At 51.2% G+C, this 27,969-nt stretch overlaps 1 protein-coding gene across 1 annotated transcript; it reads right to left on the bottom strand.

The window, feature by feature from the left end:
* Positions 1 to 37: 37 nt before the first annotated feature.
* On the bottom strand, positions 38 to 27,969 carry LOC144611688 (uncharacterized). The gene is made up of 7 exons (XM_078430909.1): positions 27,835 to 27,969; positions 11,596 to 14,114; positions 8,660 to 8,901; positions 7,479 to 7,609; positions 5,393 to 5,519; positions 3,101 to 3,217; positions 38 to 1,158 (listed from the first exon to the last, which is right to left on the bottom strand). Exons 2-7 carry the CDS (start codon positions 13,118 to 13,120, stop codon positions 1,021 to 1,023), a joined length of 2,280 nt encoding a protein of 759 aa, XP_078287035.1. The 5' UTR covers positions 13,121 to 14,114; positions 27,835 to 27,969; the 3' UTR covers positions 38 to 1,020.

Here is a 27,969-nt window from a genome sequence, read left to right as displayed (position 1 = left end):
GCTCAGGCCAGTCATCGCTCACGTGTCCCCGTCCCCCCCCCCCCCCCCCCGCGATATCTTAAGTCCCTCTTTCCGTTCTGTCGACCACATGCCGATCCATGATAACCTACACCTCTTGTCAAATACCAGGGGATATGGGGAGAGGGCAGGAACGGGGTATTGATTGTGGAGGCTCAGCCATGAATGAATGGCGGTACTGGCTCGAAGGGCCGAATGGCCTCTTCCTGCACCTATGTTTCTATTTTTTTAATGTTTGTATCTCCCTCAACTTTCTGCACTCAAAGGAAAACAACCTAGGCTTCTGCGTCTAATGTGGGGCAAGAGGGGGGTGGCACGGTGGAGCAGCGGTAGAGTTGCTGCCTCACGGCGCCAGAGACCCGGGTTCGATCCTGACCACGGGTGCTGTCTGTACAGAGTTTGCACGTTCTCCCCGTGACCCGCGTGGGTTTTCTCCGGGTGCTCCGGTTTCCTCACACATTCCAAAGACGTACAGGTTTGTAGGTTAATTGGCTTGGTAAATGTAAAAATGGTCCCTAGTGGGTGTAGGATAGTGTTAGTGTGCGGGGTGATCGCTGGTCGGCACGGACCCGATGGGCCGAAGGGCCCGTTTCCACGCTGTATCTCTAAACTAAACTAAACAGCTGGATTTGTTCCTGGCGTTCTCAAATGCAGGAAAAGCAATGGTGGTTTCAGGAATCTTGGTCCAATCCTTCAAGAAGATCCACAACTCTACAATCCCTGCCCCACTGGGCCCATCCTCATTGCCTCACACCTTGCCCAAGAGCAAACTTGACTAGAACGGGTGTCTAGGGTTATGGGGAGAAGGCAGGAGAATGGGATCAGGAGGCAGAGATCAGCCATGATTGAATGGCGGAGTAGATGCGATGGGCCGAATGGCCTAATTCTACTCCAATAACTTGTGAAGCTGTCCTTTTCAATACTGGATGCCACAACGCGGAGTTGGAAGTTTGTGTAAAAAGAGTTCTCTGAGAGGCAGCCAGGGGCTGCTCCCCGGCCCCCCTAGGCCATGTAGTTCTTGTTGACGTCGTACGCAGTCTTGTTCCTCCCGTTTCTGTCGGCCTGCGCCCAGTGCTGGAAGAAGGCCTGGAGGCGGTGGCTGGGGCTGAGGCCATTCACCTGGTGCTGTGGGAGCGAGTCCTGCAACAGAGGAAAGGCAGGGCGGAGCGTGAGGCTGGAGCACGCAGAGGGAACGCGACTCCGTGCCTAGCCGGGGCAGTCCCTGCTCTCCATCGCTGGGCAACGACAGCGCACTTCAGCGCCCCCTTCCCCCACTGTCCAACCCCTTTTACTTTAAGAACTTATTTCCCCCCCCCCCCGCAAATTTACAACACATACACCGTTTCCATCAGAATACAAACAAAATTCAAATCGGGCGGCGCAGCGGTAGAGTTGCTGCCTCACAGCGCCAGAGACCCAGATTCGACCCTGCCCCTCAGATGCTGTCTGCGTGGAGTTTGCATGTTCTCCCTGTGAATGCGTGGGTTTCCCCCGGGTGCTCCGTTTCCCTTCGCACATCCTAAAAGACGTGCGGGTTTGTAGGTTAATCGTCCCTCTGTAAATCGCCCCTAGTGTGGATGGGAAAGTGGGACACATGGAACCAGTATGAACGGGTGATCGATGGGCTTGGTGGGCCAAAGGGCCTGTTTCCTTACTGTATGTTTCAATTCAATTCCATTGTGGCGCGGCGGTAGAGCTACTGCCTCACAGCGCCAGAGACCCGGGGTCGATCCTGACTAAGGGTGCTGTCTGTTTGCATGATCTCCCTGTGACTTTCTCCGGGTGCTCCGGTTTCCTCCCACACTCCAAAGACTTTGTAGGTGAAATACTTTGGAAAAATTGTAAAATAATTCCTTGTGTGTGTGTAGGATGATGTTAGTGTACGGGGTGAACGGTCGTCAGTAGTCAGTGCAGACGAGATGGGCCAAAGGGCCTGTTTCCGCACTGTACGTCCAAAGTAAAGTCTAAATCCAATTCAGTTCAGTTCAGTTCAATTCAATTTCAAGTCAATCTAATTTAAGGCGGTCACGGTGGCACAGCGGTAGAGTTGCTGCCTTACAGCGAATGCAGCGCCGGAGACCCGGGTTCCATCCCGACTACGGGTGCTGTCTGTATGGAGTTTGTACGTTCTCCCCGAGACCTGCATGGGTTTTCTCCGAGATCTTCGGTTTCCTCCCACACTCCAAAGACGTGCAGGTTTGTAGGTTAATTGGGTTGGTAAAGGTAAAAAAATGTCTCTAGTGGGTGTAGGATAGTGTTAATGTGCGGGGATCTCTGGTCGGCACGGATCCGGTGGGCCGAAGGGCCTGTTTTCGCGCTGTATGTCAAAAGTAAAGTCTAAATCCAATTCAGTTCAGTTCAATCCAATCTAATTCAATTCAAATCAATTCAATTTCATTCAACTCAATTTCAATTCAATCGAATTAAATTCAATTCAGTTTCATTCAATTCAATTTCAATTCAATCGAATTCAATTTAATTCAGTTTCATTCAATTTCAATTCAATCAAATTCAATTCAATTCAGCTTCATTCAATTCAATTTCAATTCAATCTAATTCAATTCAATTCAGTTTCATTCAATTCAATTTCAATTCAATTGAATTCAATTCAATTCAGTTTCATTCAATTCAATTTCAATTCAATCGAATTCAATTCAATTCAGTTTCATTCAATTCAATTTCAATTCAATCTAATTCAATTCAATTTCATTCAATTCAATTTTAATTCAATCCAATTCAATTCAATTTAGTTTCATTCAATTCAATTTCAATTCAATCTAATTCAATTAATTCAGATTCATTCATTTCAATTTCAATTCAATCTAATTCAATTCAATTTCATTCAATTCAATTTTAATTCAATCCAATTCAATTCAATTTAGTTTCATTCAATTCAATTTCAATTCAGTTTCATTCAATTCAATTCAGTTTCATTCAATTCAATTTCAATTCAATTCAATTCAATTCAGTTTCATTCAATTCAATTTCAATTCAATCAAATTCAATTCAATTCAATTCATCTCAATTTTCCTCGAGTGCGATTTCGAGGGATGGCACAGGTGACTTGTCCACCCTGGCCTACCTTGATCAATGTTAAGTCCTGGGACTCCTGGCCGGAGGTGATCGGAGACGGGTGTGGCTCCAACCTGGTCTGCCTAGCGGCCAGGGGGGTAGAGTCCAGTGCCGTTGAGCCGCCCACCTGGAATGTGGAGCAGAACGAGGAATCAGAGACAAAGCCATCGACAGCGGAAGCAAAGTGAGGAACGGGGGGAAGAGAAAGTAGGCAACAAATAAAGGGGAAAGGCCTGAATGGGGAAGGGAATACATACGGAGAGGTGGGAACAAAAACTACAGATGCTGGCTCAAATCAAAGGTAGACACACAATGCTGGAGTAACTCAGCGGGTCAGGCAGCATCTCGGGAGAGAAGGAATGGGTGACGTTTTGGGTCGAGACCCTTCTTCAGAATGATGTCAGGGGAGGGGATGGAGGAACTCAGCGGGTCAGGCAGCATCTCGGGAGGGAAGGAATGGGTGACGTTTTGACAAAGTCCCGCCCCCTCCCCTGGCATCAGTTTGAAGAAGGGCCTCGACCCAAAACATTACCGAGCCACATTCTCCAGAGATGCTGCCTGACCTACTGAGTTACTCCAGCACTTTGTGCCCTTTTTGTAAACTAGCATCTGCAGTTCCTTGTATCTACCAATACAGCTGGCTTGCTCTGAGATCTGGCATAGACTTGATGGGCCGAGTGGCCTCCTCCTTCCATGCAGATCACAGATATATGTATGTATGCATATATGTATGTTTGCATGTGTGCATATATATGTATGTATGTACAGTATGTGGCACATGAATGGATATATGTGTGTATGTATATGTTTGTGTATGAATATATATATATATATCTATATATATATATATATATACCGATCAGCCAAAACATTATGACCACTGACAGGCAAAATGAATAACATTGATTCTCTTGTTACAATGGTACCTGTCAAGGGGTGGGATATATTATAAGAAAATAACTGCAGATGCTGGTACAAATCGATTTATTCACAAAATGCTGGAGTAACTCAGCAGGTCAGGCAGCATCTCGGGAGAGAAGGAATGGGTGACGTTTTGGGTCGAGACCCTTCCTGAGACTATTAGGCAGCAAGTGAACAGTTCATGAACAATTCAGATCATGAAGTTGATGTGTTGAATGCAGGAGAAATGGGCAGGAGTAAAGACCTGAGCGACTTTGACAAGGGCCAAGTTGTTATGGCCAGACGACTGGGTCAGAGCATCTCTGAAACGGCAAGGCTTGTAGGGTGCTCGCGGTCAGCAGTGGTGAGTACCGACCGACAGTGGTCCGAGGAGGGACAAACCACAAACCGGCGACAGACAGGGTGTTGGGCGCCCAAGGCTCATCGATGCACGAGGGCAACGAAGGCTATCCCGTCTGGTCCGAACCGACAAAAGGTCGACTGTGGCACAAGTCACAGAAAATGTTAATGGTGGTTACGGGAGGAATGCGTCACAATACACAGTGCATCGCACCCTGCTGCGTATGGGGCTGCACACGGAGGGCCAACAGCATATTAGGCAGGTGGTCATAATGTTTTGACTCATCAGGTCATAATGTTTTGGCTGATGTAGATGAGATAAAATTTGGGAATTAATTGATGAGCAGTGAAGGGGTCGGAATAAATAAGCGTATACTTCCTCCTACTCCTTTTTGAACATGTAAGATTTAATTTGTGTTGTTTATGAGAATTTATTCATTGAGTTGTGTATCGGTTTATCGTTCGTTTCATTTTATTGGTATTTTGTTTTGTTTTTATCATTTTTTGTTTTACATGTTCAAAATAAAATATAAACAGGTATAGTCATAGCCAAGGTAAGCAAAGAGGCGCTACAGAAAGGGCATCGACAACGTTACAAAGTCTCTCAGCGGGCAGGGCCAAAGATACTAGAGGAACAAGATGGACCACTCCGTTGAAATCGCCTATACTGAAGTGTAGTAGGCAAAGGAGCCATTTTAGTAAGCAAAACCTGCCTCTCGCAGTGTAGTCAGTGTTTTGGGGGAACAGTATGTGTGATGATACCATTAAAATGCAGAATATATCTCATCCATCAATTCACAGATTGTTGTTATTTTTATTTTTAATTGTTTCTGCAAGTTTCTGCCGACTAAAATGGCCGCCGTGACGTACTACGGTTTTTAGGGTCGAGTGGTCTATCTTGCTCCTCTAGTATCTTGGGGCAGTGCGGAGTAAGTGTTGGCCACTGAGGCTGCGAGATCTGGCGCGGTGAGGACGGGCCGAATGGCCTCCTCGTCCCGTACAAGCACCGGAGGGCAGGGCGGAGTGGGCCGCCGGGACTCACCGTGTCGGCAGGATCCACTCTCAGTGCCGCCAGGAGCAGCCCGTGACTCCGGCACCCGGCTCGCTGCTTCAGGCCGACGGCCTCGTCCACGTCCCGCAGCGTCGCCCACAGCTCGCTAGCCCGGCCCCTGCAACGCAAAGGATATTCATAGCCAAGGTATACAAAGAGGCACTACAGAAAGGGCACCGACAAAGGTACAAAGTCTCCCAGCGGGCAGGGCCAAGGATACTAGAGGAACAAGATGGACCACTCCGTTGAAATCGCTTACACTGGGGTGGGATTATACACGCACCAGTGCAGCACATGCGCCTGGGAGTGCGGGCGATCAAACGCGATCGAGAGGCATGTCTGGATAGAAGGAATGGCCGTTTTGTGTCTACCTTTGGTGTAAACCAGCATCTGCAGTTCCTTGTAGGAAAAACAAACTACAGATGCTGGTTTAAATCGAAGGTGGACACAAAATGCTGGAGCAACTCAGCAGGTCAGGCAGCATCTCGGGAGAGAAGGAATGGGTGACATTTCGGGTCGAGACCCTTCCAGGCCGAATGGCCTCTATCAGCCAAAACATTATGACCACTGACAGGTGAAGTGAATAATATTGATTATCTTGTTACAATGGCACCTGTCAAGGGGTGGGATATATTAGGCAGCAAGTGAACAGTCAGTTCTTGAAGTTGATGTGTTGGATGCAGGAGAAATGGGCAGGAGTAAAGACCTCAGCGACTTTGACAAGGGCCAAATTGTTATGGCCAGACGACTGGGTCAGAGCATTCCAGAAACGGCAAGGCTTGTGGGGTGCTCCCGGTCAGCAGTGGTGAGTACTGACCGACAGTGGTCCGAGGAGGGACAAACCACAAACCGGCGACAGGCAGGGTGTTGGGCGCCCAAGGCTCATCGATGCGCGAGGGCAACGAAGGCTATCCCGTCTGGTCCGAACCGACAGAAGGTCTACTGTGGCACAAGTCACAGAAAATGTTAATGGTGGTCACGGGAGGAATGTGTCACAATACACAGTGCATCGCACCCTGCTGCGTATGGGGCTGCACACGGAGGACCAACAGCATATTAGGCAGGTGGGCATAATGTTTTGGCTCATCAGGTCAGAATGCTTTGGCTGATCAGTGAACAGTATGTAGCAAGGTGAAGTGAAACAAAATATGTGTAAGTCTGGGCAATAGGATCGGCTCTAGTGAGAATCCATCCCGTGTACTGCAAACATGATATGGTCTAGTATAATTATGGACGGCACGGTGGCGCAGCGGTAGAGTTGCTGCCTCATAGCGTCAGAGACCCGGGTTCGATCCTGACCACGGGTGCGGTCGGTACAAAGTTTGTATGACCTGCGTGGGTTTTCTCCGGGTGCTCCGGTTTCCTCCCACACTCCAAAGACGTGCAGGTACGTAAGTTAATTGACTTCGGCAAAAATTGTAAATTGTCCCTAGTGTGTTAAGATTCAAGATTCAAGGTACAATTTAATTGTACCAAGTACCAATTGTAACATGTACCAATTAAGGTACGGTGAAATTTGAGTTACCACACAGCTATATGATGTAAAAAGCAACAAGGCACTCAGCCACATAAAATAAGGCAGTGGAGGCCAATTCTCTGAATGCATTCAAGAGAGAGCTAGATAGAGCTCTTAAGGATAACGGAGTCAGGGGGGTATGGGGAGAAGGCAGGAACGGGGTACTGATTGAGAATGATCAGCCATGATCACATTGAATGGCGGTGCTGAGTCGAAGGGCCGAATGGTCTCCTCCTGCACCTATTGTCTATTGTCTAAATGTGTGGGGATCGCTGGTCGGCACGGACTCGGTAGGCCGAAAGCCCTGTTCACACGCTGTACCTCTAAACCAAACTAAACTAAACTCCAAAGACGTGCGGGTTTGCAGGTTAGTTGGCTTCTGCAAATTGTAAATGGTACGGGTGTCAGGGGTTATGGGGAGAAGGTGGGAGGGTGGGGTCAGGAGGGAGAGATAGATCAGCCATGATTGAATGGCGGAGTGGACATGATGGGGCGAATGGGCCAATGGTCCTATCACTAATGACCGTATGACCCCCCGTGCGGGCGTGGGGACACCATTACCTGGCGGACCCTTCGTGCCCGGCGGTCTCCGTGCCTCCCAGCATGCATTCCAGAGTGCGGCATGCGTCGCCCGTGCTGCCGTTGGCGAGGACGGTGGGGAAACAGGAGCGCAGCATGGTCTCCACGTCACCCTGGAAACCAAGCAGACGTGAGTCAGGACAGAGAGATGTGGCCACACACAACACACAGAACAGTACAGTGCCGGAAGGAACTGCAGGCGCTGGTTTAAACCGAAGAGCTGGAGTAACTCAGCGGGTCAGGCAGCATCTCTGGAGTAACTTAGCGGGTCAGGCAGCATCTCTGGAGAAACTCAGCGGGTCAGGCAGCAACTCTGGAGAAACTCAGCGGGTCAGGCAGCATCTCTGGAGTAACTTAGCAGGTCAGGCAGCATCTCTGGAGAAACTCAGCGGGTCAGGCAGCATCTCTGGACAGAAGGAACAGATGAAGACCCTTCTTCAGACCTGTCTCATCAAGGGTCTAGACCCGAAACGTCACCCATTCCTTCTCCCCAGAGATGCTGCCTGACCCGCTGAGTTACTTTGTGTCTGCAGAACAGGAACAGGCCCTTCAACCCACAGTGTCTGTGCCGAACGTGATGCCAAGTTACCCTGCCCTCATGAACCGTGCTATCAGTCGCACCCCGGCCACTCCCTCGTCTCCCCTCTCCCATCAGGCAAGAGGTACAGATGTGTGAAACGCACACCTGCAGTGTCAGGGGCTAGTCCCAAGGCGACTGAACCATCCTACCACCAACTAGAGAGCAGTCCCAATCTACCTCATTGGTGACCCTCGGACTATCTTTAATCAGACTTTACTGGACTTTATCTTGCACTAAACGACATTCCCTTTATCTTGTACCTGTATATGTGGACTGTAATATGTGAACGCAACAGAAGCTTTTCACTGTACCTTGGTACACGTAACAATAACTAAGCTAAACCCAACTCACTATTTTTCACAACTAAAGTCTACACCTATTGCCTATTGATCCATTCTACATTTTCCTTATCTTCGTCCCCTTTGATCTCTCGTTTTCACACCTTACCCTTCCATATCTCCCTTTCCCCGTGACCCTCAGTCTGAAGAAGGGTCTCGACCCGAAACGCCACCCATTCCTTCTCTCCAGAGATGCTGCCTGACCCGCTGAGTTACTCCAACATTTTGTGTCTGTCTTCACTTACTCTTCCCCGTGTAGATTCTGAAGACTGCTCTGTTGGGAAGGTTGCACGCTCCGGCGTGCCCGCGGCCCACCAGGGCTGTCCGAGGCCACATCGCGCCCCCTGCCGCTCGCTCAGTGGGGAAGCACCGAAGCCGCTGTCCGGACTGCCCCTCTGGAAGGGCTGCCAGGCACCGCTGGAGGTGGGGCCAGGGCTGCCGTGAGGACATTTGCTCTCCCAGCTCTCCACCGCTCCATCACTGAACCCTGGAGGCACAAACAGACACCCGGTAACACACAGCCCTCGATTCCCCCATCCCTCTGGTCACCGACAGTCATTGGTAGGGTTGTCAACTGTCCCGTATTCCCCTATTAGGCCCGGGGGGCATTGTAAGCCCGGACACTATAGGCCCGGACGCTGTAGGCCCGGACGCTGTAGGCCCGGACGCTGTAGGCCCGGTCGCTGTAGGCCCGGTCGCTGTAGGCCCGGACGCTGTAGGCCCGGACGCTGTAGGCCAGGACGCTGTAGGTCCGGACAGTGTAGGCCCGGACGCTGTAGGCTTGGATGCTGTAGGCCCTGACACTGTAGGCCCGGACAGTGTAGGCCCGGACGCTGTAGGCCCGGACGCTGTAGGCCCGGACGCTGTAGGCCCGGACGCTGTAGGCCCGGACGCTGTAGGCCCGGACGCTGTAGGCCCGGACGCTGTAGGCCCGGACGCTGTAGGCCCGGACGCTGTAGGTCCGGACGCTGTAGGTCCGGACACTGTAGGCCCGGACAGTGTAGGCCCGGACACTGTAGGCCCGGACACTGTAGGCCCGGACACTGTAGGCCCGGACACTGTAGGCCCGGACACTGTAGGCCCGGAGGCCACCTAACGGAGGTTGAGTAGCAACCCGCCTCCCGACCCGGGCGGCCGCCATTGGTGAAGCGGGAGCACGTGGCCGTGGCTGGGCGAGGTCACGTGGGGCCGTGACATCACCTTGTCCCTTATTTGGGAGTGAGGAAGTTGGCAACCCCTACTGACCGGTGTCCCTACAAACCAACCTCACCGTGGAACAGTACACCACAGGAAGTAGAAGCTCATCCAAGATGGCGTCCAACCCGGGCGACTATTTGCGTGCTGGCCACAGAAGCAAATCTACAATCACACATTACAATCGCCCCACACTCTGAAATCTCTCCTACAGCAACATTTCTTACTTTCTGGCTGTTATCAGGCATCTGAACCACCCTACCAACAACTAGAGTGGTCCTGAGCTTTCATCTACCTCATTGGAGACCCTCAGACTATCTTTAATCTGGTCTTTTCCTTGCACTGAACGTTATTCCCTTATCGTGTTTCTGTACACTGTAAATGGATCGATTGTAATCAAGTATTGTCTTTCCGCTGACTGGTCAGCACGCAACAAAAGATTTTCACTGTACCTCAGTACACCTGACAATAAACGAAACTAAACTAATCAGGCCCTTGTGTGGCACGGTGGCGCAGTGGTAGAGTTGCTGCCTTACAGCGCCAGAGACCCGGGTTTGATCCTGACCCCCTGTTACTCCAGTGCTTTTTGTAAACCGGCATCTGCAGTTCCTCCTGCCTCATTAATGCTGCCAGTGTTCCTGCCTCCTCTGGCTATCTGTAAGGCAGCAACTCGACCACAGCGTCACCTGCCTCCTCTGGCAGTGCAAGAAAATAACTGCAGATGCTGGTACAAATCGAAGGTGTTTATTCACAAAATGCTGGAGTAACTCAGCGGGTCAGGCAGCATCTCAGGAACGTCACCCATTCCTTCTCTCCTGAGATGCTGCCTGACCTGCTGAGTTACTCCAGCATTTTGTGAATAAATGCCTCCTCTGGCAACTCATTCCAGATACCAACTCATTAATCATTCTCCCTCCCCCTCTCAACCTTTTAGACAGCCCTCCCTTGTGAAACATCTCTGGCTGTCTACCCGCTCCAAGCCTCTCATAATCTTACCTCCACCATGCATCTCTCAGTTTCCCTTGCTGCAGGGATGTAATGCTGAGGCTCTATAAGGAGCTGGTCAGGCCGCATTTGGAGCATTGTGAGCAGTTTTGGGCCCCACATCTGAGGAAGGATGTGCCGCCGGCGTTGGAGAGGGTCCAGAGGAGGTTTACAGGAATGATACAGGAGATGATCGCCCCGCCGAGTCTGCACTGAACAGAGATCATGCCGTACACTAGCGCTATCCCACACACTCGGGACCATTTACAGTTTTACAAGGCCGGTAACCACGGCGATGGACGCCATTGATGGTCGGGCCTATGAATCCTGTCCCACCTCAGTTGCTCCCAAAAGCCCAGTAACCATGGTGATAGGCAACATGGAGGATCAGGCCATGCCAATTAACCTGCAAACCTGCACGTCTTTGGAGTGCGGGAGGAAACCGGAGCACCCGGAGAAAACCCACACGGGCACGGGCAGAGCATACCAACTCCGTACAGACAGCGCCCGTAGTCGGGATCGAACCCGGGTCCCTGGCGCTGTGAGGCGGCAACTCTACCGCCCACTATTCATCGATGGTCTTTTCTCTGGCTGGATAGCACGGTGGCACAGCGGTAGAGTTGCTGCCTCACGGCACCAGACACTCGTGTTCGATCCTGACCGCAGGGGCTGTCTGTACGGAGTTTGTACGTTCTCGAGACCTGCGTGGGTTTTCTCCGGGTGCTCCGGTTTCCTCCCACACTCCAAAAACGTACAGGTTTGTAGGTTAATTGGCTTGGTGTAAATATAAATGTAAATTTTCCCTCGTGTGTGTAGGATAGCGTTAAGGTGCGGGGATCGCTGGGCTGAGCGGACTCTGGCCTGTTTCCGCGCTGTATCTCTAAACTAAACACATGAGAATCATAAACTAAACTAAACATTGTGGGCCGAAGGGCCTGTTCCTGTGCGGTACTGTTTAATGTTCTATCCCCCCCCACCCCTCCAATGTTGGTGCCCTGTTTACCGTGACTTGCTCTGTGCTGCACGGTTTCTGCCAGTTCCTCTGGCCAGGGTGTCCACGTTCCGTGTTGCGCCTCGTCCTCCCGGTTCCCGCTGCCGCCGAGACGATCCTCGTCTTCCAGCCACACCGGCCCTGCCGCCACGGCCCACACCACCAGGTTCCCCGCCTGCTCGAACGTCCCAAAGTCATCGTCCGTTTCCTCGGGCCCGACGCCAGGCCCGGGGGCCCGGCCCTCCACGGCGGCCCGGCCCTCCACGGCGGCCGTCGTCGTGGTTACTGGGCTCGTGGCAGCAACTGAGGTGGGACCGGAGAACTCCCAGGATCCACAGTCAATGGCGGCTGTCGCCGTGGTTACCAGGCTGGTGGGAGCAGCCGAGGTGCGACCAGATCCATAGGCGCGATCCTCCATGGTGCCTATCGCCATGGTTACTGGGCTTTTGGGAGCAACTGAGGTGGGACAGGATCCATAGGCCCGACCATCAATGGCGTCCATCGCCGTGGTTACTGGCCTTGTGGGAGCCACTGAGATGGGACCAGAGAGCTCCCGAGATCCGTGGCGACGGGTTTCCAACACGCCTCTCATTTCCATCGCGCTCTCTTCGCCCGCCTGGGTTCTCCGATGTACGCACTGTCGCCGCTGGAGTTCCGTCGCCTCTGTGGAGGCACCATCTTTGCCAACGCCATCCCCGTCGTCCCGTGGGGTTCCCCGCCGGCCAGCTCCATGACAGGGTTCGCACTGCATCTCCACGGTGTGGCCTGCTCCACCCTCTGCCTCAGTCTCCCTGCTGGCTCCACGGCAGGGCCCATCACCCTCCTCCACCCTGGGGCCAGCTCCATCAGGGAACCCCCTCCCCTTCTCCACTGTCAGGCCAGCTCCATCAATGGGTCCATTCTCCTGGTTATCTCCATGATGGGGCACACCCTCTAGCTCCACAGGGGGACCATCTCCATGACAGGACCCACCCTCTGCCTCCACAGGGAGACCACCTCCATGACAGGACCAATCCTCTGCCTCCACGGGGGGACCATCTCCATGACAGTACCCACCCTCTGCCTCCACAAGGGGACCATCTCCATGACGTGACCCACCCTCTGCCTCCACGGGGGGACCACCTCCATGACAGGACCCACCCTCTGCCTCCACGGGGGGACCACCTCCATGACAGGACCCACTCTCTGTGAAGGGACCAGCTCCATGACAGGACCCATCCTCTAGCTCTGCGAGGAGAACAGCTCCGCGACAGGGCCCGCCCTCTGCGTCCTGGCCGGCCGGAGCTCCGCGGGAGGGACCGGGTGCTGCCCCGCCACCTTGCTGCGCCCTCTCACTGGTGGGCCCCACCGCCTCCTGGCTCAGCTCCAACTGCCGGGCCCCCTCCTCGGCCGGGACCAGCGGGCCCCGTGCCCAACAGCAGCCCCTGGCGGGCGGCAGGGGGGACCAGGGAGCGGTGCTCGTGGTAACCAAGTCCCCAGTGCCAGAGGGCAGGTGCCTGGCACCATAGGCCTGGTGGCCTGACAACATCATATCCATCTACTCCAAGCCCACCTCTCCAACTAAAGCCCGAGGGATCGCTGAGACCCCATCCCCTGGCCTCTGACGTTGCCAGGACTCAAGGGCCTGAGTTACAGGGAGAGTTTTGCCAGGCAAGGACTTTATTCCTTGGAGCGCAGGAGGCTGAGGGCTGATCTAGTAGATATCACACAATGCTGGAGTAACTCAGCGGGTCAGGCAGCATCTCAGGAGAGAAGGAATGGGTGATGTTTCGGGTCGAGACCCTTCTTCAGTCTAGTGGAGATCTAGTAGAGATGTACACATTCACGAGGGGGATAGAGAGGGTGGATACACAGAGTCTTTTACCTTGAATAGGGGATTCAAAAACCAGAGGACATTTAGGTGAGGAGGGGGGAGACAATTTTTAGTAGGAACCTAAGGGGCAACTTTTTCACTGATGGGGTGATGGGGAGATGGAACGAGCTGCCAAAGGAGGTAATTGAGGCCGTTACTAATTAAAAGTAATTAATTACCATTTAAAAGACAGATAATGGACAGGAAAGGTTTCGAGTGATATGGGCCAAATATGGGCAAATGGAACTAGCTTAGATGGGACATTTTGGTCAGCATGGACAGAGTTGGGCCGAAGGGGCTTGGTGTCAATGTGGTAATCGTTCCCCAGTGTGTGTAGGGTGGTGTTAATGTGCGGGGATCGCCGCTCGGTGTAGGACTCTGGGACTGTCACCTCCCTCCCCTCCTGGCATCTACTCCCCAGGCTGGTTGTCCTTTACCTTGGACTACGGGACCCCCTCCAGCCTACACCAACGGCAAAACTCCAATCCAGCGGTAATCCTGGGACCTCAGATCCTCAGACCGCCAGTGGGAAGGTGGGGAGAGATGGTCACCACTGGAGATAACCTGAACCTTGTTCTTCAGTCCGATTACCAGCGTACTCCGATCTTTCCAGCCCATGTACGGTGCAGTTGGTGGAAGGAGCGAGGTTGTACGCCAACACAGGGGCCCCTCTGCAGAACTGAACAGACAAAGACAGGTAAGAGATATGAGGAAGAGCCATCTCCCTCTGCAGAACTGAACTGACAAAGGCAATGCTGGAATAACTCAGCAGGGCATAGAGTGATACAGTGTGGAAACAGGCCCTTCGGCCCAACTTTCCCACACCGGCCAGCATGTCCCAGCTACACTAGTCCCACCTGCCTGCGCTTGGTCCATATCCACCCAAACCTGTCCTATCCATGTACCTGTCTCACTGTTTCTTTAACGATGGGATAGTCCCAGCCTCAACTACTCCCTCTGGCAGCTTGTTCCATACACCCACCACCCTATGTGTGAAAAAGTTACCCCTCAGATTCCGATTAAATCTTTTCCCCTCCACCTTGAACCTGTGTCCTCTGGTCCTCGATTTGACTTCTCTGGGTAAGAGACTCTGTGCGTCTACCCGATCTATTCCTCTCATGATTTTGTCCCGCTCAGTTACTCCAGCATTTTGTATCTATCTCCAGTGGCATGAATGTTGATTTCCAGCTCGCCCCCCCCCACAGATCGGGGGGGCAGAGAAGGAATGGGTGACGTTTCGGGTCGAGACCCTTCTTCATTCCTTCTCTCCAGAGATGCTGCCTGACCTGCTGAGTTACTCCAGTTTTTTATGATACTTGTTCTGAACTGTATACTAAAATTAATTTCACTGTACCTCAGTACATGTGGCGTATAAAGTACCATACCATACCATAAGTCTGAAGAAAGGTCTCGACCCGAAACGTCACCCATTCCTTCTCTCCAGAGATTCTGCCTGACCCGCTGAGTTACTCCAGTTTTTTGTGTCTACCTTTGATTTAAACCAGCATCTGCAGTTTTTTTTCCTATACCATACCATAACTTCAAGTAACCCCTGAATTCCTTCTCTCCGTCCTCCCCCACTCTAGTCTATTTGCTAATTTCACCGTTTGTATTCATTCATTCATTATCACCGCGTCCCCAGCCTCGGTTCACGAGATTTCTCCCTGGGATGGCGAGACTGTCAAACGAGGAAAGATTGGAAAGACTGGGCTTGTATTCAGTCAGAGAGTTGTGAATCTGTGGAATTCTCTGCCTCAGAAGGCAGTGGAGGCCAATTCTCTGAATGCATTCAAGAGAGAGCTAGATAGAGCTCTTAAGGATAGCGGAATCAGGGGGTATGGGGAGAAGGCAGGAACGGGGTACTGATTGAGAATGATCAGCCATGATCACATTGAATGGCGGTGCTGGCTCGAAGGGCCGAATGGCCTCCTCCTGCACCTATTGTCTATTGTATTCACTGGAGAGAGGGGATCTTATAGAGATATAAAATTATAAAAGGACTGGACAAGCTAGATGCAGGAAAAATGTTCCCAACATTGGGGGAGTCCAGAACCAGGGGCCACACAGAAGGAACTTTTTCACCCAGAGAGTTGTGAATTTGAGGAATTCTCTGCCACAGAGGGCAGTGGAGGCCAAATCACTGGATGGATTTAAGAGAGAGTTAGATAGAGCTCTAGGGGCTAGTGGAATCAAGGGATATGGGGAGAAGGCAGGCATGGGTTACTGATTGTGAACGATCAGCCATGATCACAATGAATGGCGGTGCTGGCTCAAAGGGCCAAATGGCCTCCTCCTGCACTTATTTTCTATGTTTCTATGTAACAACAGACCATTGTGGGCGCCACATTTCCTGAGTCATCGATGCAGGCTCTGCTTTGTTCTGTACCATCCCACCTCCACTTTCCCCCTCCCTGACACTCAGTTTGATGAAGGGTCTCGACCCGAAACGTCACCCCTTCCTTCTCTTCAGAGATGCTGCCTGACCCGTTGAGTTACTCCAGCATTTTGTGTCTAACTTTGGCGTAAACCAATATATGCAGTTCCTCTTTGCACAAGACATGGTGGCACAGCGGGTAGAGCTGCTGCCTCACAGCGCCAGAGACCCGGGTTCGATCCCGACTACGGGGCGCTGTCTGTACGGAGTTTGTACGTTCTCCCCGTGACCTGCGTGGGTTTTCTCCGAGATCTTCGGTTTTCTCCCACACTCCAAAGACGTTCAAGTTTGTAGGTTAATTGGCTTGGTGTAAATGTAAAAATTGTCCCTAGTTGGCGTAGGGATAGACAATAGACAATAGGTGCAGGAGGAGGCTATTCGGACCTTTGAGCCAGCACCACCATTCAATGTGATCATGGCTGATCATTCTCAATCAGTACCCAGTTCCTGCCTTCCCCCCATACCTCCTGACTCCGCTATCCTTAAGAGCTCTATGTAGCTCTCTCTTGAATGCATTCAGAGACTTGGCCTCCACTGCCTTCTGAGGCAGAGAATTCCACAGATTTACAACTCTCTGACTGAAAAAGTTTTTCCTCATCTCCGTTCAAAATGGCCTACCCCTTATTCTTAAACTGTGGCCCCTGGTTCTGGACTCCCCCAACATTGGAAACACGTTTCCTGCCTCTAACGTGTCCAACCCCTTAATAATCTTATATGTTTCGATAAGATCCCCTCTCATCCTTCTAAATTCCAGTGTATACAAGCCTAGTCGCTCCAGTCTTTCAACATAAGACAGTCCCGCAATTCCGGGAATTAACCTAGTAAACCTACGCTGCACGCCCTCAATAGCAAGAATATCCTTCCTCAAATTTGGAGACCAAAACTGCACACAGTACTCCAGGTGCGGTCTCACTAGGGCCCTGTACAACTGCAGAAGGACCTCTTTGCTCCTATACTCAACTCCTCTTGTTATGAAGGCCAACATTCCATTGGCTTTCTTCACTGCCTGCTGTACCTGCATGCTTCCTTTCAGTGACTGATGCACTAGGGCACCCAGATCTCCTTGTACGTCCCCTTTCCCTAACTTGACACCATTCAGATAATAATCTGCCTTCTTAATGTGTGTTGGTGTTAATGTGTGGGGATCGCTGGTCGGCCCGGACCTGTTTCCAGTGGGCCTGTTTCCGCGCTGTATCTCTAAACTAAACTAAACTAAACTAAACAGGAGATAGACACAAAGAGCTGGAGTAACTCAGCGGGTCAGGCAGCATCTCGGGAGAGAAGGAATGGGTGATGTTTCGGGTCGAGACCCTTCTTCGGACTGAACAAGGTTAGAGCCTGGTTCTGTGTTAAATCTGATCTCCGATTCCCTTTGAAAATGGACTAATTGACATTCCTCGTGCCACACTGCTTCTGTTTGTGGACTAGTTTTCCAACGTCTGCTTTAGTAATCCAAGGATTAGTGTTCAAATCCCGCCACAGGCACTGGGAGTTTCAATTCCATTAATTAAATAAATCCCTAAATTAAATTGCTAATACCAGTAATGCTGTCCAAGAAACTCGAACAGCAAAGAAGACATGCTCGCTTTCATCAGTCAGGGCAGTGAGTGCAAGGGTCAGGAAGTCATCCTGAGTCCTGCTTAGTTTCACTGTTTGTATCCACTCATTATCCCTTCTCCACAGCCAACAATGGACCATTGTGAGCTCCACCTCCACTTGATCATCTGGCTGGCTTTCATTTGTTCTGTGCATTTTAGATTTAGATTTTTAGAGATACAGCGCAGAAACAGGCCCTTCGTCCCACCGGGTCCGCGCCGCCCAGCGATCCCCGCACACTAACACTATCCTACACCCACTAGGGACAATTTTTACATTTACCCAGTGTGGGAGGAAACCGAAGATCTCGGAGAAAACCCACGCAGGTCACTGGGGGAACGTACAAACTCCGTACAGACGGCGCCCGTAGTCAGGATCGAACCTGAGTCTCCGGCGCTGCATTCGCTGTAAGGCAGCAACTCTACCGCTGCGCCACCGTGCCGTCCATTTCTTTCCTTCATTTGTTCTTTGTTCCTTTCCATAGCCCTTGTTTCCCTCTCCCTTGACTCTGTCTAAAGAAGTGTCTCGACCCGCAATTTCACTCATTCTTTTTTAGTTTCGTTTAGGTACAGCACGGAAACAGGCCCTTCGTACTATCACGTCCGCACCGACCAGCGATCCTCGCACACTAATGCTATCCTACACACACACACACACACACACACACACACACACGAGGGACAATTTTACACTCTCCCAAGCCAATTAACCTACATACCAATAGACAATAGACAATAGACAATAGGTGCAGGAGGAGGCCATTCAGCCCTTCGAGCCAGCACCGCCATTCAATGCGATCATGGCTGATCACTCTCAATCAGTACCCCGTTCCTGCCTTCTCCCCATACCCCCTCACTCCGCTATCCTTAAGAGCTCTATCCAGCTCTCTCTTGAAAGCATCCAACGAACTGGCCTCCACTGCCTTCTGAGGCAGAGAATTCCACACCTTCACCACCCTCTGACTGAAAAAGTCCTTCCTCATCTCCGTTCTAAATGGCCTACCCCTTATTCTTAAACTGTGGCCCCTTGTTCTGGACTCCCCCAACATTGGGAACATGTTATCTGCCTCTAATGTGTCCAATCCCCTAATTATCTTATATGTTTCAATAAGATCCCCCCTCATCCTTCTAAATTCCAGTGTAGACAAGCCCAATCGCTCCAGCCTTTCAACATACGACAGCCCCGCCATTCCGGGAATTAACCTAGTGAACCTACGCTGCACGCCCTCCATAGCAAGAATATCCTTCCTCAAATTTGGAGACCAAAACTGCACACAGTACTCCAGGTGCGGTCTCACCAGGGCCCGGTACAACAGTAGAAGGACCTCTTTGCTCCTATACTCAACTCCTCTTGTTACGAAGGCCAACATTCCATTGGCTTTCTTCACTGCCTGCTGTACCTGCATGCTTCCTTTCATTGACTGATGCACTAGGACACCCAGATCTCGTTGAACTCCCCCTCCTCCTAACTTGACACCATTCAGATAATAATCTGCCTTTCTATTCTTACTTCCAAAGTGAATAACCTCACACTTATCTACATTAAACTGCATCTGCCATGTATCCGCCCACTCACACAACCTGTCCAAGTCACCCTGCAGCCTTATTGCATCTTCCTCACAATTCACACTACCCCCCAACTTAGTATCATCTGCAAATTTGCTAATGGTACTTTTAATCCCTTCGTCTAAGTCATTAATGTATATCGTAAATAGCTGGGGTCCCAGCACCGAACCTTGCGGTACCCCACTGGTCACTGCCTGCCATTTCGAAAGGGACCCATTTATCCCCACTCTTTGCTTTCTGTCTGTCAACCAATTTTCTATCCATGTCAGTACCCTACCCCCAATAACATGTGCCCTAATTTTGCCCACTAATCTCCTATGTGGGACCTTGTCGAAGGCTTTCTGAAAGTCGAGGTACACCACATCCACTGACTCTCCCTTGTCAATTTTCCTAGTTACATCCTCAAAAAATTCCAGTAGATTTGTCAAGCATGATTTCCCCTTCGTAAATCCATGCTGACTCGGAATGATCCCGTTACTGCTATCCAAATGCTCAGCAATTTCGTCTTTTATAATTGACTCCAGCATCTTCCCCACCACTGATGTCAGATACCTGTACGTCTTTGGAGTGTGGGAGAAAACTGAAGACCGAGGAGCAAAGAGGTCCTTCTGCAGTTGTACAGGGCCCTAGTGAGACCGCACCTGGAGTACTGTGTGCAGTTTTGGTCTCCAAATTTGAGGAAGGATATTCTTGCTATTGAGGGCGTGCAGTGTAGGTTCACTAGATTAATTCCCAGAATGGCGGGACTGTCATATGTTGAAAGACTGGAGCGACTAGGCTTGTATACACTGGAATTTAGAAGGATGAGAGGGGATCATATAGAATTTAGAACGGAGATGAGGAAGAACTTTTTCAGTCAGAGAGTGGTGAAAGTGTGGAATTCTCTGCCTCAGAAGGCAGTGGAGGCCAGTTCGTTGGATGCTTTCAAGAGAGAGCTGGATAGAGCTCTTAAGGATAGCGGAGTGAGGGGGTATGGGGAGAAGGCAGGAACGGGGTACTGATTGAGAGTGATCAGCCATGATCGCATTGAATGGCGGTGCTGGCTCGAAGGGCTGAATGGCCTACTCCTGCACCTATTGTCTATTGTCTATTGTCTATTGAAACATATAAGATTATTAAGGGGTTGGACACGTTAGAGGCAGGAAACATGTTCCCAATGTTGGGGGAGTCCAGAACCAGGGGCCACTGTTTAAGAATAAGGGGTCGGCCATTTAGAACGCAGATGAGGAAAAACTTTTTCAGTCAGAGAGTTGTGAATCTGTGGAATTCTCTGCCTCAGAAGGCAGTGGAGGCCAATTCTCTGAATGCATTCAAGAGAGAGCTAGATAGAGCTCTTAAGGATAGTGGAGTCAGGGGGTATGGGGGAGAGGGCAGGAACGGGGTACTGATTGAGAATAATCAGCCATGATCACATTGAATGGCGGTGCTGGCTCGAAGGGCCGAATGGCCTCCTCCTGCACCTATTGTCTATTGTCTCGGAGAAAACCCACACAGTTCACCGGGAGTACGTACAAACTCCCGTACAGACAACGCCCGTAGTCGGGATCGAACCCGGGTCTCTGGCGCTGGACGGGCTGTAAGGCAGCAATTCTACCGCTGCGCCACCGTGCCACCCTTTTCTCCAGAGATGCTGCCCGACCCTCTGAGCGACTCATTTTGTGTCTGTCTTCAGGAAGTCATGTTGCAGTTTTATATAATCTTGGACAGGCCACCTCTGGAGCATTGCGAACAGCTCTGGTCACACCATTATATTGGAAGGATGTGTGGGGAGGAACTGCAACACCTAACTGGTGGTTTACACTGAAGACAGACACAAAAAGCTGGGGTAACTCAGCGGGTCAGGCAGCATCTCCGGAGAGAAGGAATGGGTGGCTTTTCTGGTGGAGACCCTTCAGATTGCGTGTCAGGGGAGAGGGGAACAAGAGATATAAAAGGTAAATAGAACAAGTGAATGAAAGATATAATGCAGGATTGGCTGCTAGTTGCAGGCAAAATGTTCCCAATGTTGGGGGAGTCCAGAACCAGGGGCCACACACAGTCTAAGAATAAAGGGGAGGCCATTTAAAACTGAGAACTTTTTCACCCAGAGAGTTGTGAATTTGTGGAATTCTCTGCCACAGAGGGCAGTGGAGGCCAAATCACTGGATGAATTTAAGAGAGAGTTAGATAGAGCTCTGGAGGCTAGTGGAATCAGGGGATATGGGGAGAAGGCAGGCACGGGTTATTGATTGTGGACGATCAGCCATGATCACAATGAATGGCGGTGCTGGCTCGAAGGGCCAAATGGCCTCCTGCAGCACCTATTTTCTATGTTTCTATGAAAGTTGGAGCCCACAATGGTCCATTGTTGGGTGTTGGATAGGTGATAACGAGTTGTACAGACAGTGAAACTAGCAGGACGGTCAGGGTGTGGGAGGGAAGGAGGGAGAGGGTATGCAAGGGTTACTTGAAGTTAGAGAAACTAAAATTGTAAAAGATTGTGAAAGGATGTGGAGGCTTTGGAGAGTTTCCAGAAGAGGTTCCATTATACGGCGTGGAACCGAGCGAGGCTGGACAAACTTGCATTCATTCTCTGTAGCACCAGAGGTTGAAGGGAGATCAGATAGAAGCATATAAATACAAAGGTAGACACCAAATGCTGGAGTAACTCATTGGGTCAGGCAGCATCCCTGGAGAAATTGGACAGGTGAGGTTTCGGGTCGGGACCACTCAGTCAGTGGAAAGGGCAGCATGGTGGCGCAGCGGTAGAGTTCTTGCCTTCCTGCGAGTGCAGCGCCGGAGACCCGGGTTCCATCCTGACTACGTTCTCCCCGTGACCTGCCCTGCGTGGGTTTTCTCCGAGATCTTCAAGCTCCTCCTATTCACATACAAATCCCTAAACGGGCTTGCCCTCCCCCATATCAATAATCTTCTAACCCACCACTCAATCTCCAGGTCCCTCAGGTCGGCCGACTTGGGGCTACTCACTATCCCGCGGTCTAGGCTTAAGCTCAGGGGTGACCGCGCTTTTGCGGTTGCAGCTCCTAGACTGTGGAACAGCATCCCTCTCCCCATCAGAACTGCCCCCTCCATCCACTCCTTTCAGTCCAGGCTCAAAACCTATTTCTACTCCCTAGCGTTTGAGGCCCTCTGAGGAGGGCGCTGTGAACTGTTTATGTATGTGCTGTTATGTTTGTGTGCCATTGTATGTTCGTTCTTAGTACCTGAACTGATGTACAGCACTTTGGTCAACGTGGGTTGTTTTTAAATGTGCAATACAAATAAAATTGACTTAACTTGACTTGACACACTCCAAAGACGTGTAGGTTTGTAGGTTAATTGGCTTGGTAAATGTAAAAAGATTGTTCCTAGTGGGTGTAGGATAGTGTTAGTGTGCGGGGATCGCTGGGCGGCACGGACCCGGTGGGACGAAGGGCCTCTTTCTGCGCTGTATCTCTAAACCTAAAGGTCTCGTCTCGAAACGTCACCTATCCATGTGTACGAAGGAACTGCAGATGCTGGTTTAAACTGTACACACAATGCTGGGGTAACAGCGGGTCAGGCAGCATCTCTGGAGAGAAGGAACGGGTGACGTTTGGGGTCTTGACTCGACTCTCCAGAGATGCTGCCTGTCCCGCTGAGTTATTTCAGCATTTTCTGCCTGTCTCCAGGACTTCTGTTTGATGTCTTATCCCAACATCAAACTCAGCGATGGGGTGAATTATCAGCCTGGATACAGTGGACCCCGGACCGAGATTTAAACCCATAGATACAATAGGTGCAGGAGGAGGCCATTTGGCCCTTCGAGCCAGCACTGCCATTCAATGTGATCATGGCTGATAGACAATAGGTGCAGGAGGAGGCCATTCAGCCCTTCGAGCCAGCACCACCATTCAATGTGATCATGGCTGATCATTCTCAATCAGTACCCCGTTCCTGCCTTCTCCCCATACCCCCCAACTCCATTATCCTTAAGAGCTCTATCTAGCTCTCTCTTGAATGCATTCAGAGAATTGGCCTCCACTGCCTTCTGAGGCAGAGAATTCCACAGATTCACAACTCTCTGACTGAAAAAGTTTTTCCTCATCTCCGTTCTAAATGGCCTACCCCTTATTCTTAAACTGTGTGACCCCTGGTTCTGGACTCCCCCAACATTGGAGGAGATAATGCTGACCCTGCCCCTCATCGCACTGCCCCACACACAATGTCCACTTTGCCCTTCACTCCCAAGCTCAACACGTGGCCAAGTTTCGCAGAGATCTGACTGGTCAATCCCCTGATAACCAATCTAATGAACACTTTAACCCCCTCACCTTCTGATTAGCTCATTGTCCACATTAACGCACACATTAACCTCTTAATCTGGTGAGAACAGTGAAGCAATTGTGTTTAAACACAGACTTTGTTTCAGTTCCCAGTAATCTAAGCACGGGCTGTATCTGTGGTGAACTGCAGTAGCCGTCTGTATCCTTTGCTTAGGACAGCCTTGGGCAGCCTTGAATTACGAGGAATTCACTATCTTCCTCACAATCACACATACACACACACGCAAATAGACACAAGCACGCAAACCCACACACACACACACACACACACCACACACGGACGCACATGCACACGCAACACGCACGCAGATGCACGGGCAAACGAACAGACAAATGCACGCAAGTGCGCAGAAAAACAAAAACTGCAGATGCTGGTTTAAACCGAAGGAAGACACAAAATGCTGGAGTAACTCAGCGGGTCAGGCAGCGTCTCTGGAGAGAAGGAATGGGTGACGTCTCGGGCCGAGACCCTTCTTCAGACTGGTGTCAGGGGAGGGGGCGGGCAAAGATAGGATGTAGTCGGAGACAGGAAGACTAGTGGGAGAACTGGGAAGGGGGAGGGGATAGAGAGGGAGAGCAGGGGCTATCTGAAGTTGGAGAAGTCAATGTTCATCCCGCTGGGGTGTAAACTACCCAAGCGAAATATGAGGTGCTGTTCCTCCAATTTGCCGCTGGGCCTCACTCTGACAATGGAGGAGGCCCATGACAGAAAGGTCAGATTGGGAATGGGAGGGGGAGTTGAAGTGCTGAGCCACTGGGAGATCAGGTTGGTTAAGGCGGACCGAGCGGAGGTGTTGAGCGAAACGATCGCCAAGCCTGCGCTTGGACTCGCCGATGTGGAGACGTTGACATCTGGAACAGCGGATACAGTAGATGAGGTTGGAGGAGGTGCAGGTGAACCTCTGCCTCACCTGGAGAGACGGTCTCGACCCGAAACGTCACACATCCCTTCTCTCCAGAGGTGCTGCCTGGCCCGCTGAGTTACTCCAGCATTTTGTGTCTACCTTCCACCTATCACTTGCCAGGCTTGGTCCTGCCCCCTTTGTCTCTTCCCCCTGCACCAATCAGTCTGAAGAAAGGGTCCTGACCCGAAACGTCACCTATCCATGTCCTCCAGAGATGCTGTCTCCTGACTCGCTGAGTTACTCCAGCACTTTGTGCCTTTAATTATAAACCGGCACCTGCAGTTCCTTGTGTATACATCCTCATGCTGAACGTCCCCAGCTTACAAACACCAGACCTTTGATCAGGCTTGTGGTCATGCGAGAATTTTGTTTGAGTCAGTTTGGTAGAAGCAACACTTCTCTTTTCCAAACTGATCTGTTAGTTTGGAGACACAGCATGGAAACAGGTGCTTCAACCCACCAATCCATCCGTCAACCATTCACACCAGTTCTACAATATCCCACTGTCTCTTCCACTCTCCAGAGGGCCAACCATCCTGCCCGTCTTTGGAGTGTGGGAGGAAACCGAAGATCTCGGAGAAAGCCCACGCAGGTCACGGGGAGAACGTACAAACTCCGTACAGACGGCGCCCGCAGTCGGGATCCAACCCGGGTCTCTGGCGCCGTGAGGCAGCAACTCTACCGCCGCGCCACCCATGAGATGGCTTGCAATGGTGGATGGAGTGATGGGGGTCGAGATGGATTGGCCGCTGGATGTCAGGAAGATGCTGGATGGTGGTCTGAAGAAGGGTCTCTCCCCGAAACATCACCCGTCTCTTCTCTCCGGTGATGCTGCCTGTCCTGTCCCTATGAGTTACTCCAGCACTTTGTGTCCATCTTGCCTCTGGACCTCCATTCCACCAACCAGCACCTTGTCTCCTGGCTAACCACGCATGTCGTTTCAGAAGGTCATGTGACCGGAGCAGAACTAGGCCATTCGGCCCATCGTCCACTACTTCTCCCTCCTAACCCCATTCTCCTGCCTTCTCCCCATAACCCTGACCCCCGCACTAATCAAGAATCTAACTATCTCTGCCTTATGCATTTATGTAGCCACCACAGCCTTCTGTGGCAAAGAATTGGGCAGTCACGGTGGCGCAGCGGTAGAGTTGCTGCCTCACAGCGAATGCAGCGCCGGAGACCCGGGTTCCATCCAGACTACGGGCGCTGTCTGTACGGAGTTTGTACGTTCTTCCCGTGACCTGCGTGGGTTTTCTCCGAGATAGAAACATAGAAAATAGGTGCAGGAGGAGGCCATTCGAGCCTGCACCGCCATTCAATATGATCATGGCTGATCATCCAACTCAGTATCCTGTACCTGCCTTCTCTCCATACCCCCTGATCCCTTTAGCCACATGGGCCACATCTAACTCCCTCTTAAATATAGCCAATGAACTGGCCTCAACTTCCTTCTGTGGCAGAGAATTCCACAGATTCACCACTCTCTGTGTGAAAAAAAACGTTCTCATCTCGGTCCTAAAAGACTTCCCCCTTATCCTTAAACTGTGACCCCTTGTTCTGGACTTCCCCAACATCGGGAACAATCTTCCTGCATCTAGCCTGTCCAACCCCTTAAGAATTTTGTAAGTTTCTATAAGATCCCCCCTCAATCTTCTAAATTCCAGCGAGATCTTCGGTTTCCTCCCACACTCCAAAGACGTGCAGGTTTGTAGGTTAATTGGTTTGGTAAATGCAAAAATTGTCCCTCGTGGGTGTAGGATAGTGTTAGTGTGCGGGGATCGCTGGTTGGCGCGGACCCGGTGGGCTGAAAGGGCCTGTTTCTGCGCTGTATCTCTAAACTAAACTAAAACTAAATTCCACAGATTCACCACCATCTGACTAAAGAAATTCCTCATCATCTCCTTCCTAAAGGAAGGCCCTTCATCTTTTCATTGGAAGCTGGGGCTGCACTGGACACTTTGAGTTTTGCTCAAGATCCCAGCGTCTGCTCTACCTTGTGTTCCCACTGCCTGGTATTGCCCTGGTAAAGATATCTCTTCCCACAAAATGTCGGGGGAGTCCAGAACCAGGGGCCACACAGTCTAAGAATAAAGGGGAGGCCATTTAAAACTGGGGCGAGAAGACACTTTTTCACCCAGAGAGTTGTGAATTTGTGGAATTCTCTGCCACAGAGGGCAGTGGAGGCCAATTCACTGGATGGATTTAAGAGAGAGTTGGATAGAGCTCTAGGGGGTAGTGGAATCAAGGGATATGGGGAGAAGGCAGGCACGGGTTACTGATTGTGGATGATCAGCCATGATCACAATGAATGGCGGTGCTGGCTCGAAGGGCCAAATGGCCTCCTGCACCTATTTTCTATGTTTCTATGTAACACGTACACATGCACAATTCTGCACTGGTGCGTGGACGCGCATTGAGCGTGTACAAAGTCTCTCTCTCTCTCTCTTTTTCACTCTCCACACAGTAACAATCGCATTCACAACTGCACACACACAGCCTCTCACTCCAATTGCAGCCTACATTTAAATGAAACACAATCATTTAACAAAACGTGATCTCCTTAACAGGCCACTGTTGCACCTTGGAGAACGCACCGCACACACACACACGCACACGCACACACGCGCACACACACACACACCCCACACCCCACACACACGCGCGCACACACGCTCACACACACACACACACACCCCACACCCCACACACACCCCACACACACACCCCACACACACACACACCCCACACCCACACCGCACACACCCCACACACATACACACCCCACACACACACACCCCACACACACACCCCACACACACACACCCCACACACACACCCCCCACACACACACACACACACCCCACACACACACACACCCCACACACACACCCCACACACACACACCACACACACACCGCACACACACACACCCCACACACACACACACCACACACACATATGCACACACACACACATATGCACACACACACACATATGCACACACACACACACAGATATACTCACACACGCATATATATATATACACACACACACACACACACACATATGCACACACACATAAATACACACATATACTCACACACACACATATATGCACACACACACACATATAAATACACACACGCACACATGCAGATACGCGTGCACACACATACAAACACATACACACACATGCAAACATACACGCGCACATACATACACACATGCATATATACATGCAAACATACACATGCACCCAAACACGCATGCACAAGCAAACACATACATATGCATACATGTACATACAAACACACACGTACACGGTCATACACACATTCACGGTCATACATACATACACACATACACAGCCTGCAGCGTTTGCCTCCCATGCCCGATGATGCAAGCACTGCTGCCCGTGTTGTTGTGCCCGGCTCCGCACAGAACCAGCAGCTGATGGCGACGGGAGGTGAAGGCCGGCCGGCTTCAGCGGGGATTCCCACGGGGGATGGATGGCGCTGTGTCGGGTCGGGTCGGTCGGGTCGGGCCGGGCAGGGGTGCGGGGCTGGGAAGCGCTGGGTCTGGGGTCTGGACTCACCGCTCGCTGCATCCTCTGTCTCCCCGGCTGGCAGAGAGAGTGATGGATGGATGGAGAGAGAGAGATAGAGAGGAGAGAGAGAGAGAGAGAGAGGAGAGAGAGAGAGGCGCAGTCTTGCAAGGAGGAACACCAACC

Source organism: Rhinoraja longicauda, chromosome 41 (assembly GCF_053455715.1).
Source record: "Rhinoraja longicauda isolate Sanriku21f chromosome 41, sRhiLon1.1, whole genome shotgun sequence".
NCBI classification, from domain to species: domain Eukaryota; kingdom Metazoa; phylum Chordata; class Chondrichthyes; order Rajiformes; family Arhynchobatidae; genus Rhinoraja; species Rhinoraja longicauda.
Note: the sequence above shows the minus strand (reverse complement) of the source record. Positions and strands in the feature narration are given on the sequence as shown.

Coding starts and splice junctions, on each gene's coding strand:
- LOC144611688 (XM_078430909.1), bottom strand. CDS start 13,120: ATGGATATGATGTTGTCAGGCCACCAGGCCTATGGTGCCAGGCACCTG. Junction 5,520..7,478: donor GGGCACGAAGGGTCCGCCAG/GTAATGGTGTCC, acceptor TTTGCGTTGCAG/GGGCCGGGCTAGCGAGCTGT. Junction 3,218..5,392: donor GAGTGGATCCTGCCGACACG/GTGAGTCCCGGC, acceptor TCCACATTCCAG/GTGGGCGGCTCAACGGCACT.